We start from the raw sequence: 19,295 nt of genomic DNA, 5'->3' as shown, positions 1-19,295 counted from the left end.
GGTTCGACCAACACACCTGCCTCGTACTGTGGGGAAGCCTTGAACACCGGCCCAAAGGAGAAGGGGGCTGGTTGGTGAAAGGACCTTCCATCGGGTTCCGAGAGCCAGGAACTGCCCGGGACTGGAGGACATGGGGAATTACTCAGAGCAACGAACTACAGGAACAAACCGAAACCACCGGAGGTGCTGGCTTTTAAAAGAGTTATATTTGTACCGACGTCACCCACGCGTACAGATAAGCTTTCCGTCATTACCCACGACGACCCCCACCAACGGCATATGCGACTCTCGGTACGTAACACCCTCACAACTTCCTCATGAGGCAGGGACAGGCCGTCAGCCCCAGCTCACCGGTGGGGAACCCGGCAAAACCCAGCCACTGTCTCATGGTCACACAGAAATTCTGTTGCTGAGCGAGGAGCAGAGCGCGGGCTTTTCAGAGAGGGCAGCTGTGGGGCTGCTGCTTCGGTCAAACACCCCGCGCTGCCGGCAGCTCCTCTGCGGCCATTTCTGCTGGAAGTATGTGGCCACAAGCAGCAGGTGATGTCAAACATGTCCTCACAGGGGGATTAAAGTGATCATGAAACAAGAACTGGGGAGGAGGGGGAAAAAAAATAAAGAACCTGTGGAAAGACCAATCTGATTTGTAACCAAACGCCAGTTTTAAATGCCTACCATGTTCCTAGTAACAAAATAAGTGCATATCAAAAAACCCCAAAGAGTACTTTAAGATAATGTGACTTTGTATCGCCACCATCCCAGAATCAGAGAAATCAGGGCTGGGAAAACCCTGAGGGGTTGTTAGCTCTATTGCCCAGCTTCTATGATGCCCTGTGGTCAGGTCTCTTCAATAGATGGAGCTTATGGTGCTGCCTTGGCTACTTGTGTCCGAGCTGTCCAGTGTCACATCAGGACCGGCATCCATGCCGTCAGGATCTGCTTGATCTTTAGCAAAGTTGATGAAAACCTAGAAGTTTCAAGGAAAACATTCAGTATGCGACAGAACAAATAACAGATAATGTGAATATTAGGGGAAAAAAAAAAAAAAGAATGGATGTTGGAATGGCTGTTCTCCAGACTGGTTGAGTCTCCAGGGTTGAGTCACCATCCCTGGATGTGTTTAAAAAAAAGGGTAGATGAGGTGCTCAGGGATATGGTTTAGCTTAGGACAGGAACTGTTGGACTCAATGGTCTTAAAGGTCTTTTCCAACCGTGTGATTCTGTGACTGCAAGCCTGGAGAGAGCGCTCAGGGATGGATCCACGCTGCATTTGAGAACTGCAAATGCCGCACTTCCGTGGGCTAATGGAAATAAATGGATACCCACTCCTGCACTTCAACACCCGGGATGCAAAGGTACAGTCTCTGTGCCAGACCGAATTGTCCTGCAGCTTGGGTTGCTAACACACTAACAAGGCAATGCCCGTGTGGTAGCTCATTTTGATCACAGAGTAATCCAGGTGGATTATTGCTTCATAACCCCATCTGTCTATAGCTAATTGACACGCACGCAGGCACAACTGCATATTGTATAGATAGGTGTATATATAATCACAGCTAACGGTCTCTGTTTGAACAGCAGCTAATGAATGCATAAAATATTCTTACCAGGACACTACCTGCAATCACATTTGCATATACACAAATCCAAGCTGTCCTCCCACAAAACATGACTTAGGGCTTCCTGCTGTTTGCCCGCCGGCTTCTCTCACAGCTGCTGCCCCTTATTAAAAGAATATTGAGGACCTCCTCCTCCCCCAGTCCACTGGACTACAGGGCTGTGGGGTTTGCTCCTCTCCCTGGGACACATCTAATCTATCAATCAGATGCTGATGCTCAACAGGATGGTTTCTTCTGGATAGTCCTCGCAGCACACTTTCTGCTGCTGTGTCTCCTGCAAGTTTCCAGTGGTAGTGGGAATGTTCTTCCAAGGGGAAACGGAAGGAACATAACCACGAAGCTAAGTTTGGAGTAATGCTGAGCTGCCCACCCAAATTAACGGTATGATAAGGAGCAAAATGAAGCAAGTTTCCAGGACTGGTGGAAAGCCTAGCCCTGGACTCGGGGGTGATGCACAACCCTCCCCTTCACCCTCAACCATGAGGCTACTGAAATCAGCAGTCAGAGGGAAAAACAGATAAGGATCTGCCACAGGCAGCTTTCCACATGCATTTTCCTAGTGCCAGCACAGGTATCTGGAGGCAGTAGTGCTGATAAAGTATCCCCAGGAGGAGTATAGATGGAAATCCCTTTCAAAAACGTCAGCTATTGTGTGCAGCAGTCCATTATGCGTAACCATCAGTCTGCTCCCCTGTTAACAGTTTTAAATGGATGGCCACACATCTTTAATTCCTTACCTCCTCCAATGTCGTTTGACTCACTGAGAAGTGCCTGATATTGAAGGCGGCTTTGCTGGCTTCCAGGAGATCAAATATGTTTGCTACCCCTCCTGCGGAGACCGGAACATGATACTCCACCATGTTGAAATGCCGATCCTGCGCGGGACAAAGTTTAAGAGGTTGATGCCTACAAAGACCCAACAGATCTGACAGCTCTCTGGCTGAGAATAAAAGCAAAGAGGAGCTGAGCCATGGGAGAATGAAGGGGCAGAGGGTGTGCTCTCTCCCCCTGGCTCCCAAAGGTGAGGAATATTATTGATGGGTGTTTCCCCTTTGGGGATTTTTTGTGAGTTTTCTCACTGGGAGATGATAACCAAGCCCTGGAGCTTGAAGCTTGAGAGCAGCCACAACATTTTCCTGCTCAAGCCTGCTGTTTTAATGCAGGAATTGAATTACAGACAACGGATGGGATCTGTGACTCACTTACTCTGGTTTTATATTTACTCAGTTACTGGAAACACCCAACCATCCCATTATCCACCAAATAAGTGTGTCTCCATGTGGTCCAGGCTTCAGTGGGACCTTTCCCAGGGGCAGAGGGTCACCTAATAGCTGCCTCACAAGATCACTGCAGCTGTTTGGCTGAGGTTATTTAAGCCACCGAGGAACTTGGGTGTTCCAACTTGGACAGCATTGCCGATGGTGCTGGCAAGTGTGCACGTATGAATCCCTTAGCTGAGAGCACGGCTCTATGTGTGCAGGGTGTTATAAGATGTCTATCTTGGTTAATTTGAAAGGATGGAGAGGGCCTCTCCTGAAAGCATTTCTCCTGCTTACCTTCAGACATGTGTTTGGAAAGTGAGACTTCATGAACTCTGTCAGCTTCTCAGTGCTCACTGTGTTGCTATTTAAGTGCATCTTCACAGTGAATCCTCTTCCAAACCTAGGGGGAAATAGAAAAAGAAATAGATATAAAAAAATAAATCACAGTTAACACAGTAGGAAAGAGAAAGCGAAAGAGAAAATCCTTTGAGAGCGCTGCACGGCTTCTTTGGGGAAATCTAATCCAGGCAGAGTGCAGCTTGAAGGGGGTCAGGGTTGTTAACCTGGAGCGAATCTTAATAAGAAGCCGAGCTATTGTGACAACTAATGAAATTGAAGCTCAGCCCTAACATGCTTTCCACATCTTCGGCAGTGAAGAGATTCCTTTGGGGAAGGAACACATCTCTGGGAAGCGGGGCTGTGCGCGAGTAGGGAGCTCGTTGGTTAAAACAGGATTTCTATGGCATAGTAAGAAACATACACAGACAAAAGAGACCGACGTTATTTTGATGCCCTGTTGGAAAGGTCTCATGTTCTGAGCCCTCAGAGCTGTAAGGTCAGCAACTCCATCCATGGCTCAGCAAAATGACAGGGGTATGTTGTACTGACCTGCTCTTGATGTGCTGCAAAGAGCCAATGCACTGGAAGCTGCCGTTCACCATGATAGCCAGCCTGGTGCAGAGGGCTTCACACTCTTCCATGCTGGAAAACCAACCAGGAAATGCTCAGAAGTCATTGAGAAGGCAGGAAACCCCTTTATTTTAGCAGTGAGGGAATATCACTGAAGTGCAGCAGGTCTCTGCAGGCACCCACATTCACCCACGACAAACCCCCCAAACCTGTCACAGCTCGGTGCCCTGAAATGCTGTGAGGATGAAGTGGGGGGTGACAGACAGGCCTCTTCATACCCCTGAAACTGGAGACAGAGCCAAGCCAGCCCTACCTGTGGGACGTGAGGATCACCGAGCACTTGTTCTGCACCTCCTCACTGATGATTTTCCAAAGGTGGCGTTTAGCATTGGGATCCATTCCAGAGCTCGGTTCATCCTGTTGGGAAACATGACCTTCAACACTTGTGCTCTTTTTAAGGCTCACCATTAGTGTCATGTCTGTTAGTAAGGACCCAGGACAGCTTGCACTGGTACAGTGTTGCTTCTCTTGGAGAGGCAGTAAGCCAGAGATGAAAGACAGCGTGCTATCTCCTACCTCATGCATTGCTGATGAAATTGTTTGCCAGTTTCTGATTGACAAACCGTTATCATTGAGGACAACGCCTTCTATAAGGCGGAAATAAGCAGCTTGGGATCAAGACAGCAGGCCATACAGAGGACATTTCCCCACTTTCTCTTTTTATTGAGATTTTTTTCATCTCACAGGAGCAGGTTTGTGGTGAGAAGTCAAGGCAGCAGTGCTGGGCTCCATGCAAGTTTGGGCAGGGAGATTTATGTCCTCTAGGTATGATATTTCATGTTGAGAAGCCTGCTCATAGAGCACTGCGCACTTTTAAGCTCAGCAAGTGGAAAAGCTGCACAAAAAGGTGGATTTTAGCAACGGTGTGTCTCATAGAACCCCTGGAAAGGTCAAAGTGAAAGCCAAACCTAGAGAAATAGTTTTATGTTTTAATCCTGAGGGGAGTTACTCCTTTGCTCTCTTGCAGATTTGGAGCCTTAAATGCTGCTTTGCTACCACCACTGCACAGGCTCGTCAATACAAAAACAAAACCAAGGAAGAGCTGGGAACAAGGCAAATACAGGACCTATTTCTGACCTCTGAAAGATGCCAATAGACTCACTACTCTCCTATGGCCTCGGGGAAAATTTGGGTGCTTCTTGGAATCTAAACTTTCCTTAGATGCACATGTTGTCAGGCGAAGTATGGGCATCTGGGGGTTTCCCACAAGCTGTGCCTGTGGAGGCTGTGCTAGGCTGTCCAAGCACCTCTGCCAGCCCCAAGGTCTGCTCCTCCTCCCAAGGCCCCTGTTTCTCACCAGCAGCAGAATCGCTGGATTCCCAATGAGAGCCAGAGCAGTCGACAGTTTCCTGTTGGTGCCATAACTGCACATAGAGGTGACCCTGTCTTTGTAGGCCATCAGATTCAGCCTGTAGAGAAGCTGGAGCACAACCTGTGGGAGCAAGAGTATTGCTTTTACACCATCCAGCCGCAAATTACCAGGCAGACATCGATTTATTGAACGACTAATTAAATCAATGCAAAGGCTCTCAATGCCTGGAAACTGCTTTAAGTCAAGCCCCAGTGTTACTCACTCCTTTGATGTCTCTCTCTGGGATGCCGTGGAGCCGAGCATAGTAATACATGTGCTCTTCCACCGTCAGCAAGTCATCCAAGGCATCTTCCTGAGGACAGTAGCCAAAGAGCGACCAGTGTGCCTCGCTGATGTCATTCAAGGACCTGCATAAGGACAATGACAAGTCATTTTAAGCACAGTGAATTCCTGGTGCACTCTGGAATTGGACAAGAGAGGACAAAAAACAAAGAACAAACCCTTTCTCTGCTACCTACCCCCTTCCTCAACCCTTGAAGGAAAACACCATGAATTTGCAGACCTTCAGCTTTGGGACCTCAGATCTGCAAAGGAGGAATTGCCTTTGCAATGCTGTGATGTTAGCATGATGTCTCGTGTCCAGTGTGGAGCACTTCAGACAGCACAGCTGCCAGCAAGGCCACGCCTGCTACAGAGCAGTTTGAGATGAGTCCTGCCGGGCCCTGCATACTCGCTCAGAATGGGAGTGTGCTGCGCTGAGGATCTGAGTCGGATCCTATTTGTGACGGAGCGAGGTGGAAGAAACACTCCATCAGATGAGGAGTGGCCAGCAGGGACAGGGAGGGGATTGTCCCTCTCTGCTCTGTCCTCGGGAGGCCCCAGCTGGAGTCCTGTGTCCAGAGCTGGGGTCCCAGCACAAGAAAGATGTGGGACTGTTGGAGAGGGTTCAGAGGAGGCCACAGAGATGATCAGAGGGCTGGAGCACCTTCCCCTACGAAGAGAGGCTGAGGGACCTAGGCTTGTTCAGCCTGGAGAAGAGAAGGCTGCGGGGGGACCTCATTGCAGCCTCCCAGTCCCTGAAGGAGCAGAGAAACAGGAGGGGAACCAACTTGTTCAAAGGGCAGAGACTGGCAGGACAAGGGAGAATGGATTGAAGCTGAAGGAGGGAAGGTTTAGAGTTGATAATAGGGGGAAGTTCTTTCCAGAGAGAGTGGTGAGGGGCTGGAACAGGCTGCCCAGAGAGGTGGTGGCTGCCCCCATCTCTGGGGGTGTTCAAGGCCAGGTTGGATGGGGCCCTGGGCAACCTTGTGTAGGTCCAGGCCTTGAAGGTTGGTGGACCTGCCTGTGGCAAGGGGGTTGAAACTCTGTGATCCTTGGGGTCCCTTCCAACCCAGACCATTCTATGATTCTATGATAAACACCATTGAGCACAGCAGAGCTATGGCAGCAAAATGCAGACCCCCAGGGAAGCGACGATGCCAGAGTCCAAGGAAAAAGCTCCCTGTCCTGTTTATTTTTGCTCTGTTTTGAATTCTTTGTTGCAGGCTTAAATTTATTTCCCTTTGCCATCCAGCCTTAAAACCCACCGATTTGCTCACGTGCCTTCCCCAGAAATCACACCCTCCGTACCCAGAATGATCCTGGATCCGCAACCTTCCGCTGGATGCTCCAATATCACCCGTCAGCATCTTAAAGATGGTTGTCTTTCCAGCTCCGTTCACACCAAGCAAGCCAAAGCACTGGGGTGTGGGAAAGAAAAGGAGAAATAGAACCATGACATGCTTCAAACACAGAAATACTGCTCTGAGATGAGTGCTCAGGGCATCTTGCCTCTTCTTTTCTCTGCACCCTTGAGCGAGATGAACCGCAAAGAGAGGCAGAGGAACTTGGGGCATGTGAACATTATAATGGAGAACTGGCTCCCTGGGGTGCAGTCAGTATCTCATCCTAAAAATCTCTGATTTATTGCTAAGGTTGGAGAAACGCGGCTGCATGTTGCATAAGCAATTACCATTGTGTTGATAATTACTATTATTTTGAGATCGTTAGCACAGACCAGCTGATGGGAAGAGCCTCACGTGCTGGGCCCCTCTGCAGATGCACAGTATCGATCCAAAGCTCTGTGTCTGTGCACAGTCTGCAGTGTCGGACACCAGCACTGGGCTGACCTTTCCCACAAGACAGAAACCTTGATGCCAGATGTAGTTTGGAAAAAGTCCTCTGCTGGAGAGATCAGCACCAAAGCCCCAATGTGAGGCTGCTGTCCTGCTGCCCAGCACCTCCATCCTAGTATCTTGGTGGGACCCAGGCAATTAAAATAATCGGATACCAAGGGTTACTTCCCCACAAGACAGGTGCATCTGGTCTCCTGAGACCCAGATGAAAGTTTGGGGGGCCTCTGAGGTGCTCCTGTCTTTTCTCGTGAGTTGGTGTTTTTGCATGTAACTGCACCATCCTGCCCAAAGAATGTTTTCTTTAGAGTTGGATCCAGACCTGATTCATGAAAACATGTGTTCAGCTGATCTGTCTTTCCCTGATGGGAAACTATGAGTAGATAAGCCTGGCTCACCATTTCCCATGCAGTTTTGGTGAATAATTGCAACCAGACATGTTCTGGTGCCTTTGTTTACCATATAGTAAGCCCAAGCGGCCCCCCAGGACTGCACTGCACTGGGTGCTGTACAAGTACAGCACACACACACACAACTTTTGCTCTGAATTCAGCTGCATCAGGGCCTTCAAACTATCACTTGGTGTCCCAAATCCACCCGAAGCCTTTAGTCTCCCCCATAATCCCAAGAACCAATACATAAGGCAAAGGAAGGAAGGAGGAAGCCAGAGCAGAACAAGTCGTGCTGGGATAGCACCAAGTACTGGAAGACATGAGGACAGTGTGATTGGGGATCTGTCCCAGTTCCCCTGCCCAGAGAGGAAGGTGCCTGCAGCCTTTTCCCTTCACTTACCTCTCCAGCAGGAATGCCCAGGCTGATGTTTTTCACAGCCACAATACGTTTGTGAGGAAGGTGGTAGATCTTTGTGAGATTCTGGAGCTGCACCACGTCAAAGTCAGCTTTGCCAGACTCCACCCGGTTCCTCTCTGCTTGGACATCCCCATCCTCCTCAGCAGCATGTGGCAGAAGCAATGTTTTGCCGTGCACTCTGTCAAACACGAACCTACAGGGAGGGCAGAGAGGGGACCTCACCCTCTGGGAAGGGGGCAGCAGCGGGTCTGTTTGCTGGAGACACTAAGGAGCCTTCCTGTGAGATCCCAGGGTGTGCAAACATACACAGATATACAGACAGCTCCTATTCCCTCCTGATTCTTGCACAATTTAGGGAATTTAAACCCCCAACATTCATTTTCCACCTGATGTTTTCCCTCTTTTTCAGCAAACATTCTGAGCTGGGGGAGGTCCTGCCCCAGACCCACCTGTCACACAGGCGACAGGACTGTTCTCGCTCTTCCCTGTACGAGCCCACGCCAGCGGAGATGGGGAAGAGTCGGAGGAGGCTGCCAGCAGATTCCTCTTACCAACCAGCTGAACGTCACCCTATCCAAACCCAGAGCCCCAAAACAAGGGCCACTCAGCCAGCAAGGCCCACCCAGGGACCCCACTCACCTACACCTCTATTAATTAGAGCATTAGTTAAGGCTCTAATTAGTGGTAGGTACTGGGCTTCCTGCCAGGGAGAAAACTTACTCAAAGTGTTTGCAAGGTGTTTTGGAAATTTATGGGCTTCATAATTGATAACAACGCTAACGAGAGCCCAGAATTAAAACCACTGAGCACTGGCTTGGGCTCAGACAACCAGGCTCCAGACGTTACTTACTCTAGGACGTTGTTCCAGACCTTCTGAATCGTCCTGTCCTGAACTGCAAGGCGAATGGCAAAAAACACAGTGCCCTGGATAAACATGGCAAAGAGCTTGGATGTGGTCTTGTCCAGCTCAAAGGTCTTGTCAGGGTAGTCCACTCCGTAGGCTTTTAGGAAGCCCAGCAGCGCCTGGTCCTGCGACAGCTCGATCAAGCCGTAGCCAAAGCAAAATTGTGGGAACAGAAGGAACGCGTGCCGTAAGTTTTCAGCGAGGTGGTGCAAGCCCTGGAAAACACCCCAAAAACCAAACAAAAAGCGGCACAGTTCAGACACCGGTGTCATTCACGGGATAAATTCATCGGCTTTACTGTGAGACTGAAGTGTAACAGTAACATTGGGATTTGCTTGTGTCTCAGAGCAGAGGTAAATTGAGAGCAATGAACTCTGGAGACAGCTCATTTCGCAGATGCAAGGTCAGAGAAGTCAACAGGCAGCTCAGAGGTTGTGATCACCCACAGTAAACGGAATCACAGAATCACAAGGTTGGAAAAGACCTTTAAGAGTCCAACTGTTCCTGTCCTGTGCTAAACCATATCCCTGAGCACCTCATCTACCTGTATGTTAAACACACCCAGGGCTGGGGACTCAACCCCCTCCCTGCGTAGCCTGTTCCAGGCCCTGACAACTCTTTCGGGGAAGAACTTTTCCCTCATATCTGATCTGCCCCTGCCCTGGCACAGTTTCATGCCAGTTCCCCTTGTCTTATTTCCTGTCACCTGGCTGAAGAGACCATCACCCACCTCTCTACACCCTCCTGTCAGGTAACTGTAGGCAGTGATAAGGTCTCCCCTCAGCCTCCTCTTCCCCAGGCTGAACACCCCCAGCTCCCTCAGCCGCTCCTCAGAGGATTTGCCCTCCATCCCCTTACCCAGCCTGATTGCCCTTCTCTGGACACACTCCAGGACCTCAATGTCCTTCTTATGATGAGGAGTCCAGAACTGGACCCAGCACTCGAGGTGTGGCCTCACCAATGCCCAGTACAGGGGCACAATCACTTCCCCAGGCCACACTATTGCTGATACAAGCCAGGATGCTGTTGGCCTTCCTGGCCAACCAGGCACACTGCTGGCTCACATTCAGTCAGCAGTCACCCAAGATCCCCAGGTCATTCTCAGCCTGACAGCTGCCCAGCCAGTCTCCCCCAAGCCTGTAGCGCTGCTCAGGGTTGTTATGTCCCATGTGCAGGACTCTGCACCTGGTGTTGTTAAACCTCATCCCATTGGTCTCAGACAGGAGCCATTTCCCAGCTCAGTCCCTCATCGCTGCTCCGGCCGCCTCAGCCTGTGTATGCAGCAGCCCAAACCCCAGGAGCCCGAGTCAAATCCTAACACTGAGCTGCACTGTGCCTCCCAAAACCACAGAGCTGTTGTACCAGCCTGCTGTGGGGCTCAGCCCGCTCCCCCCGGAGCACCATCCTATCTCTTTTCCTTCAGCAAACATCTCCGTAACAGACAAGATTTGGCTTTAGGGCACAGAAAGGCTTCTCCAGCTCATTCATGGCACAGCAGCCCGCTGCATGGTCTCACGCTTAGGAACTCTTGTACATGGAGACTTGGCCATGTCTACCAGAAGGCAGAATTAGTGCACATGGCAAAGCGGAGAGGCGGAAAATTAACGTTGGAAGAGACAGACTCCCTGCCATGGGGGCACAGAGAGATTATCATAATGGCACTTTCCTGAAGTCCAGGGGTTGCTGAGCACTCCCTGCTCAGCCAGAGAGAAAAATCCACCCCAGCTACTGTTTAACAAAGCAACTGCCCTTCATAAAAGCCGAAAACATCTAGGGGGCAGGTTATATCCCAGTGATTCCTAGGGATACCTCAGTTTAAGAGAAGGCTTTACTTTAGGGAGCCATCACGGTCTCCAAGTCATTTTTCATCCTTGCAGGGAGAAGATGATTGCATTACAGATCTCAATGACAAACAGACAGTGCTGGGCTGAACACAGCATGCATCAGACTCAGGGCAATGACATCCAGCTGTCACTCTCCCCGCTTTGTGCCGCAAGAACTCCGCAACGGTTCAAAGTCCCCATGGACTTTTTATCATACATCCACAGCCACCTCCCGTCCTTCTCTGCACGGGCAAGTTTTCCATCTCCCTTCTTGCACTCTCCCCTCTGCCACCATCACTTCTCTCATTTCTGGGGGTGCAGATTTACAGAGAAGCAAGATTCACATTTGGCTCATGTCCCATCTACAAGGAACTTCTCTTAGTCCCATGACTAGCATCCTCTGCTCATCTACCTTAGGTACCTGGAAGGCAGCCCAGCTGCTCAGGACCTGACCAAACCCACCAAACTCAACACGAAGCCTCCTGCTGTTTCACCAAGAGCTTAGGATTAGTAGGACTCCTACCTGATCTGTTGCCTTTTCCTGGGAGATCAGAAATACAACCGAGTGTGTAATGATGGTATTGATGCCGAAGAACAAATTGACACAGACGTAAACGATGAAGGCCATTCCTGTTTCTTTGAAGACCCCAGCCAGCAGGTACATCCATGAAAACGTGGCGTATCTGGAAATTGCCAGCAGCACAGAGAATACTATAGTAACTCACAGTGCATTTGAAAAGGAACAACTACAGACCTCAGACAACTGACGGTTCTGTTTTGGCACATGGCTAGATTTCCATATGAAGGGGTTTAAAAGGAGGACAAAGTGGATTTGTGTCTGTTCGGATACAGGGAAACGTTTAAGATACATACTTTGGACACAGAGCCCCAGCTGAAGGGAGACAGATTGGGCCTGGAGGATTCAAAGCCAGGGAATTGTTTGTTGTTTATTTTTGCCCTCTCTGATTTTGAAATTCTTCTCTCTCTTGAACTTTGCAATAGTTCAGTAAGCATCTCCTTACAGCTTGGGCTGTCACCATGACTTCGAATATTTCATATCACAGAATCACATAATCGTAGGGGTTTTAAGGGACCTCCAGAGATCATCAAGTCCAACCCCCCTGCCAAAGCAGGTTCCCTAGGACAGGTGGCACAGGGAGGCGTCCAGACAGGTCTTGAATATCTCCAGAGAAGGAGACTCCACACCCCCCTGGGCAGCCTGTCCCAGGGCTCTGTCACCCTCACCGTGACGAAGTTCCTCCACATATTGGTGTGGAACTTCCTGTGCTCCAACTTGAGGCCCTCACACAGAGTTGGCTTTGAACAAAGCAAGCATGACAATGGTAGCTTAACTCACTGCTCCTGCAAGGAGCAACCAGTCACACCATTTGTAACATGGGCATTAAAGGAAAAAGCCCACGTATTCTTTCCTCGGATCCCAAATGGCAGCAGCCTGCAGTATCCCCATCCCCCACTCTGTGTTACAGTATTTCAACAACTAAGCTCTACACTTACCCAAACAGTAACAGCAGAAGAAATACTGCCAGTAAGTTATTGTTGTTGCAGAAGGCTGGGATCTGGAAGGATGAAATAACTCCTATCGAGAGTCCAATAGGGACCATAAAAAGTACCTGGGAAAAAAAAAAAAAGAAAAGATGTTCATAAGATGTTATTAGGATAGTAATTTTTAAAACATCTTTCTAGAAGCAGCAACACCAGGTCTGAGGTTGGTCCTGCAGATGCAGCTTGGGTTTCCTAAGGGAAACCAAATCCATGTGGGATGGCGGTCAGGGCTTTTGGGAGTCCTGCAGACTAATTCCCACAAAGCCACTCCAAACAGGCTAAGCCTTGACGTTCAGGACTGTGGGCAGAAAGCACCTTAAGAAAAGGTTAGGAATGAAAAACACCCCTTTGGGTTTTCTGTTAGCCTTGCAGTCAGACTGCTTCCTCGTGCCCCGTAAATCCAGTCTTTATAATGTTAAGTCAAGGCAGGGACCAACCAAACGACTGCCTCGAGAGGTTCCTCTCCTCCCCAGCATCAGGGTTTAGTTGAATTTACTGGCGGAGACTCACTGAGACACATCAGGTTGCCGCAAGCATGGGATTAGTTGCAGCCTGCTGAGCGCTGGCTGTGGCAAGGGCTCTGGGGACTCTCGCACCACCTGATTTACAAATATGCAGCGGTGGAGCGAGGGGGAAGTAGACATGGGCCTGCCCCATCCTCCCCCCTGCACTGCCAATCAGGGCTGCTCCGCCAAGCCAGGCTCTCAGGCTTGCCGAGCAAGGCGGGAGATCACAGCAGCCGCTACCAGCAGGCTGTTGGGGCTGTTTAGAGGTGAGTACTGCGTATGCATAATCCACATTGGCTTCAGCAGTAATGCCTGGGCTGTGCTGTGCAGGAAGAGGGGAGGCTGGTGTTACAAAATCACACAATGTTAGGGGTTGGAAGGGACCTTGAAAGACCATCTAGGCCAACCCCCCCCCCACCAGAGCAGGATCACCCAGACTAAATTACACAGGAACACATCCAGGTGGGGTATGAATGTCTCCAGAGAAGGAGACTCCACAGTCTCTCTTGGCAGCCTGTCCCAGGGCTCCATCATCCTCACAGTGAAAAAGTTTCTCCTCACATTCACACGGAACTTCCTCTGCTCCAGCTTGCACCCATTGGCCTTTGTCCTATCACTGCCATCCCTGAGCAGAGCCTGGTTCCATCCTCCTGACTCTCACCCTTTACATATTTATAAATATTAATAAGGCCACTCCTCAAGTCTCCTCTGCTCCAGGCTGAAGAGGCCCAGCTCCCTCAGCCTGTCCTCATGAGGAAGGTGTTCCACTCCATAATCATCTTGGTGGCCCTGCGCTGGGCTCTTTCAAGGAGTTCTATGTCCTTCTTGAACTGAGGGGCCAGCATTCCCATAGGGATGGCAGCCCTCACGCCATCACAGGGGCTCACCACCCAAATGCCCTCCGAGGTTTTGTATTTTCAGGCACTGAGGGGTATCCCTGGGACTTGAGGTGCTAGTGGAACCATGCCTACATGAGTTTGCCAGATATGTAGAGCTCATGACCATTACAGCATCACTGGCAATGCCACAGTGCACAAGCAGAGAGAAGTCTGCACTTGCAGGTCTCCAACTCTGTGAGGGTTTGACATCATGCACTGAAGGTAATTCACAAGGGACAAAGCATTTGACCCTACAGATAGCGCACATATTTATCCTCTTGGCCCAGCGATGCCTTCCAGCACTGCTATTAACCTCAAGGAAGCTTAACTTCAGGGGGAACAAGGGCATGTCTATGCCATGTAATGCAGCACCACGCCAGGGAGCTCAACTATCTATAGGAACAAGGTGGTAAATCTGCACAGCACAGTGCCGCACCATAGAAAGGAAGATGCTCAGGTCCTGGAAGGCACACAGCTGCCTCAGTCACTTTCCATGGCTTAAAAACCTTTCTAATAGATAATCTTAAAGAGAACATTCATCCCAGCAATAGATTTTTGCCCGAGAGAGGGCCGTGAGCTGTCTGCTAATGTCACACCCTGTAGTCCCAGAGCTTCCAAAATGGTTGCAGCCTCAAGCCCCAAAGCCTTACCCCGGACACGTACAGCCTGCATGACAACTAAGCGAGCCCCGCGAGCTACCAGCAAAGCAGCTTGCCACTTGCATGCTAAAGCAGCAATCAAGCTCTGGCCTGCTCTGCGCTGCTCTCGTATAAACGCGCCGAGTGCTCTGCACACACTCGGGAGAGGAGGAACGCCTTCGCTGAGCAGAGCCCAGCGTTGCGGTTCACGTTTAATAGTCTTCCCATGCCTCAGAGAACAATCACTACATAACACTCTTGGTGGCAATAATATTAAGAAGTCTAGGCAACGGCTTTTAAATAAAGAACTTTTCTTCCCCCCCCTGCTGTGCTGTGCTACTCTTGGTGCATTTAGGAATGCAAATTATTTACCAGATCGTAAACGAAGTTAGTCACCCAATAGCTCATCATCCCCATGCCTGAAATATGCTGCAGCTGTTTGGCTTTGGTTTGGTGTTCCTTTACCACGTAGAGCACAAAGCTTGCTGTGGTGATAGAGTAGCCAACCAAAACAGACATGGAAACGATGATGTCAAGTAAGCTGTTGAGCCTGGGGAGAAAGAGGAGAAAGATGGACATGTTGAGTCGAAGCAACAGGTTTCCCTCCTTGCAGAGGTATCGTTTAGAGCTCAGAAGCAAAGAGGTCCCGATTCTGGGCCAGCACCTTTCGCTGGCAGTAATTACGCTCAGCGAGGAGGAGTTGTAACACGGTACCATACCATCAATCAGAAAGGCCAAATTATTAACAACATCGTTATTATCATGCCAAAGCACAAAAGCGTATGGTGCCGTAAAGCTGTGACCTCCAGATCTACATGGGCTTCCACAAAGAAACCCTAACAGGAATCTGCAAGCAGGATGCTATTCATGTGCAGACAGACTGAGGATGAGAGTGGTTTCATGAGAGGAAGATACTCTGTAATTTAAGCTATGTTAAGGTTTCCAAGAAGCTGATTTGTTCCTTTCCAAGCTAAACAACTCAAGCAGTAGCCAAATGAATCTTCTTACATTACTTGTTCTTGGCTCTGTCCTCCGGGATACGGATGAGCTGATAAGAAGATACCTACAAAAACAAAAAGGAAAGAAATTGAAAAGGTGGGTAGCTCAAAGCTCCCTTCCCCAGCTCCCAAGGCTGACAGCACTGCTGAAAACTGCGCAGAGAAGAAAAGCAGATCAAAAGCTGGTTTTTTGCTCTGTCATCTTGGAGTGATGTTGGGCAGAATTTTGAGCATCCCCATTTTCTATTGCTGTGGCTTTGCTTTGATGCACAGCAGATCTAAAGTGTAAAGCCTAAGCCTTGTGTCTGCATCCATCTGGCTGGCAGCACCGTTCACTTCGTCGAGGGCACTCCCACACCTAAAATTAGGTGTGTGCTCACGGGTCCGCGTATTTTATGTCAGATTCCTCAACATGGACGCATTCAGAAACTGGTGAATATGTTTCGTTTTAAAAGGTGCTGGTTGATGATCACAGAACCACAAGGTTGGAAAAGACCTTTGAGATCATCGAGTCAAATCATTCCTGTCCTATGCTAAACCATATCCCTGAGCACCTCATCTACCCCTCTGTTAAATACACCCAGGGCCAGTGACTCAACCCCCTCCCTGGGCAGCCTGTTCCAGGTCCTAACAACTCTGTCAGAGACAAACTTTTTCCTCACATCTAATCTAACCCTACCCTGGTGCAGCTTTGTGCTGTTTCCCCTTGTCCTATCTCCTGTCAACTGGCTGAAGAGACCATTGCCCACCTCTCCACACCCTCCTGTCAAGTCATTGTAGGTGGTGATAAGGTCTCCCCTCAGCATCCTCTACTCCAGGCTAAACACCCCAGCTCCCTCAGCTGCTCCTCATACAATTTGCCCTCCAGCCCCTTCCCTCCTTGATGAGCCTCTCTACCTTTGAGGGCCTTTCACTGCCTTTCATTTGTTCTTTTCTCACAAGACACACATCGTTCCCTGACGGCTTTCTCCACAACTATCATCTTACAGTATAGGTTTTGAATCACAGGCATGTGTCAAGAAGCTAGCGCCCACCCAGGTATGCTATAGACACTTTTGCTCCCAGTTTAGCAATGGGTTAATCCTGAATTATCCTGTTCTATGCAGCTAGGAGAAGAAAAAAATAATTTTAAAAGAGCATTTTGCCCAAAGGAAATAGCAAGACTTTAGTTACTGTACAACTAAACACACTGCTTCTGTTCACCACGGTGCACTCACTGTTTGGAGGCAATCTGGATGTATAAACCCCAAGTTTTCTAACTCTGGAACTACTTGGTGTGGTGCTTCACCTCTGGTGAAGGTCTCTGCCTTGGTCCCACCAAGACAGCTCAGTCTCTTAAGACTCTGTAGCACCCAAGAAAGGGTTAGGGCTAAGAGGTTTGTGTGCCTCAAAAGCAAGGTGCTCAATCCATATTTAGGCACCTCCCTAAATATATCAGTCCTCAGGGAGAGCTGGAGGACCTCCAGCCGCTATTTGCTAGAAACATGCCCCACCTGAAATTGAAGCTCCTTCCAGCCTGACTTTCTGCAGAATAACTACTCTGGGTTGGGATTTTTCCCCCTGAGAACGAGCACTCTGACACAGGGGCCAGGAAGGAGGAGATGGGGAGTTTCCCCGACCAAAGGCCATACTGAGCAAATGAATTTGAGAAGGAAGATTCATAGGAAATTCACTTTGGAGAAGGGGCCGGGGGAGGGTGTGGGAATACACATCCCGCTGTCTTTCCATCAGTGAGGGGTGGAATTAAAATCTTGGGCTGCTGCTGAAGCCACACCAAGGGGCAGGAAGCGTTTCCTGTTTCTAAGAGAGCGAGAGAAAGACACCACCTGCCTAATCTGCTAAAGCTTCACTATAAAGCCATTTTCCTTTCCCCAAGCTTAGGCTAGAAGTCAAAATTTCCATTTCAATGCTCTCTCTTCTTTGTTGGTTGGGATTGAGAGAAGAGAAAGCATAATATACATAAGTCAAAAGCTATTATGACTTGCTTAGTGACAGGGTAAAAAGCTTTTTATGGGTTTTTTTCAGGGTGGTTTTTTTTTAAATACACGCAGTCTAAGTTGAACCTCTAAAGCAGGACTGGCACCTCTTTCAAACTGCTGAAATGACAACACACTTTTATCTGGCCATTTCAACGGTTCTTAAACTGTCATTTATTTGTCACAACAACAAATAGATTTAGCTGTCAGGAACATACTACGCAGAACGTCTGTTCAATTGTATTTCAAACTGGATTTACACTACCCCAGGGGAGCTATCCTCGCCCATTCATTTTATTCCCCCCATTCTACAGCTCGGATCATTAGTGGGAAGTGGAGAATTATCTGTCTGGTCATTTACTACTAAGCATTTCTTTCAAAAAAACACATAAGCAGCAGGGCAGATGGAATAAAAACCATGGCTGTTCTTTCCCCGATGAAAATTGTCATTTTGCTGGTGTAAAACTTTCCCTGTGAAAACTTTCTGCCTCTGCTCTCGCTGCAGCATGTGTTGGGAATACAGAGACAGGGCAAAGAAAGCTTCACTGCTTAATAATTCAGCGGCTCTGGGATGTTCCCTGCTGCCGGATGTGCCTGGCTCAGGTCTCCTCTCTCTGCACCCGGGTAGGGGCTGCAGCTTTGTGACATACTCTTAGCGACGCACACCCATGAGCTCGAACCTTCTGACCTATAGGGCATGGCCCAAATCATGAAGGCACCAGCTGGGGGTTAGTTTGGGGTGGCGTCGGGGAGTTTGAGCACATTGGTACGGTACGTGGGGGTGGGAAGAGACATATACACTGCTTTGACTCGCAATCAGCATCCTGCCAGTTCTTTAATTCATGGCATGCCACCCAAAGCTTCACCAGCTGCCTTTTCCATTGGAGTTCAATTCTGACATGTCAGTGAGGAATAGTCTTACAGACAAGGAGATGCTGTCACCTATGCCGCCCGTCACCTGGAACGGCAGGTGTCTGGGCTGAGGGGGGGTAGGCATGATCAGGCTGTGGCTGGAAGGGCACTGCTTGTCAAAGAAAAATCAATCGGTGGGGCATTTGTTTCTGCACACAACTACTATCTTGTCAGATCCCATAAACCCCTGCATTTTGATCAACATCTTTATCAATGACCTCAGTGAGGGGATTCAATGTTCCCTCCGTAAGTTTGCAGATGACACTAAGGTGGGAGGATGTGTCAATTTGCTTGAGGGTAGGGAGGCTCTTCAGAGGGATCTGACCAGACTGGATCGATGGGCTGAGACCAGTGGGATGAGGTTTAACAATGCCAAGTGCAGAGTCCTGCACATGGGACATAACAACCCAGGTTGGATGGGCAGTGCTACAGGCTTGGTGGAGACTGGCTGGAGAGCTGTCAGGCAGAGAAGGGCCTGGGGGTGCTGGGTGACTGCTGACTGAACGTGAGCCAGCAGTGTGTCCAGGGGACCAGGAAGTCCAATGGCATCCTGGCTTGTATCAGCAATAGAGTGGTCAGTAGGTCTGGGGAGGTGATTGTGCCCCCATACTGGGCACTGGTCCACACCTCAAGTGCTGTGTCCAGTTCTGGGCTCCTCACCATAAGGAGAACATCGAGGTCCTGGAGTGTGTCCAGAGAAGGACAGCAAGGCTGGGGAAGGGGCTGGAGAGCAAATCATATGAGGACCAGTTGAGGGAGCTGGGAGACCAACCCCCCTGCCAAAGCAGGGTCCCTAGGACAGGTTGCACAGGTCAGTGTCCAGACGGGTCTTGAATGTCTCCAGAGAAGGAGACTCCACACCCCCCCGGGCAGCCTGTCCCAGGGCTCTGTCACCCTCAAGGGGAAGAAGTTCTTCTGCATATTGGTGCAGAACTTCCTGTGCTCCAACTTGAG

General features: G+C 49.5%; 1 protein-coding gene across 1 annotated transcript in view; it reads right to left on the bottom strand.

Moving 5' to 3' along the window:
- Positions 1-847: 847 nt before the first annotated feature.
- ABCA12 (ATP binding cassette subfamily A member 12) overlaps positions 848-19,295 on the bottom strand; it is a gene marked incomplete at both ends in the record, with an annotated part of 90,632 nt that continues 72,184 nt past the window's right edge. The window contains 14 exons of the mRNA XM_084264852.1: positions 848-967; positions 2,357-2,494; positions 3,176-3,281; positions 3,770-3,862; positions 4,104-4,207; positions 5,148-5,282; positions 5,425-5,569; positions 6,792-6,901; positions 8,126-8,336; positions 8,994-9,262; positions 11,394-11,553; positions 12,386-12,501; positions 14,828-15,005; positions 15,464-15,518. Coding sequence (XP_084120978.1) covers positions 848-967; positions 2,357-2,494; positions 3,176-3,281; positions 3,770-3,862; positions 4,104-4,207; positions 5,148-5,282; positions 5,425-5,569; positions 6,792-6,901; positions 8,126-8,336; positions 8,994-9,262; positions 11,394-11,553; positions 12,386-12,501; positions 14,828-15,005; positions 15,464-15,518 — 1,940 coding nt within the window. The remainder of the gene's footprint in view (positions 968-2,356; positions 2,495-3,175; positions 3,282-3,769; positions 3,863-4,103; positions 4,208-5,147; positions 5,283-5,424; positions 5,570-6,791; positions 6,902-8,125; positions 8,337-8,993; positions 9,263-11,393; positions 11,554-12,385; positions 12,502-14,827; positions 15,006-15,463; positions 15,519-19,295) is intronic.

Source organism: Gallinula chloropus (genome assembly GCF_964237585.1).
Source record: "Gallinula chloropus genome assembly, chromosome: 5".
Taxonomy (NCBI): Eukaryota; Metazoa; Chordata; class Aves; order Gruiformes; family Rallidae; genus Gallinula; species Gallinula chloropus.
This window is presented reverse-complemented; position numbering and strand designations above follow the sequence as displayed.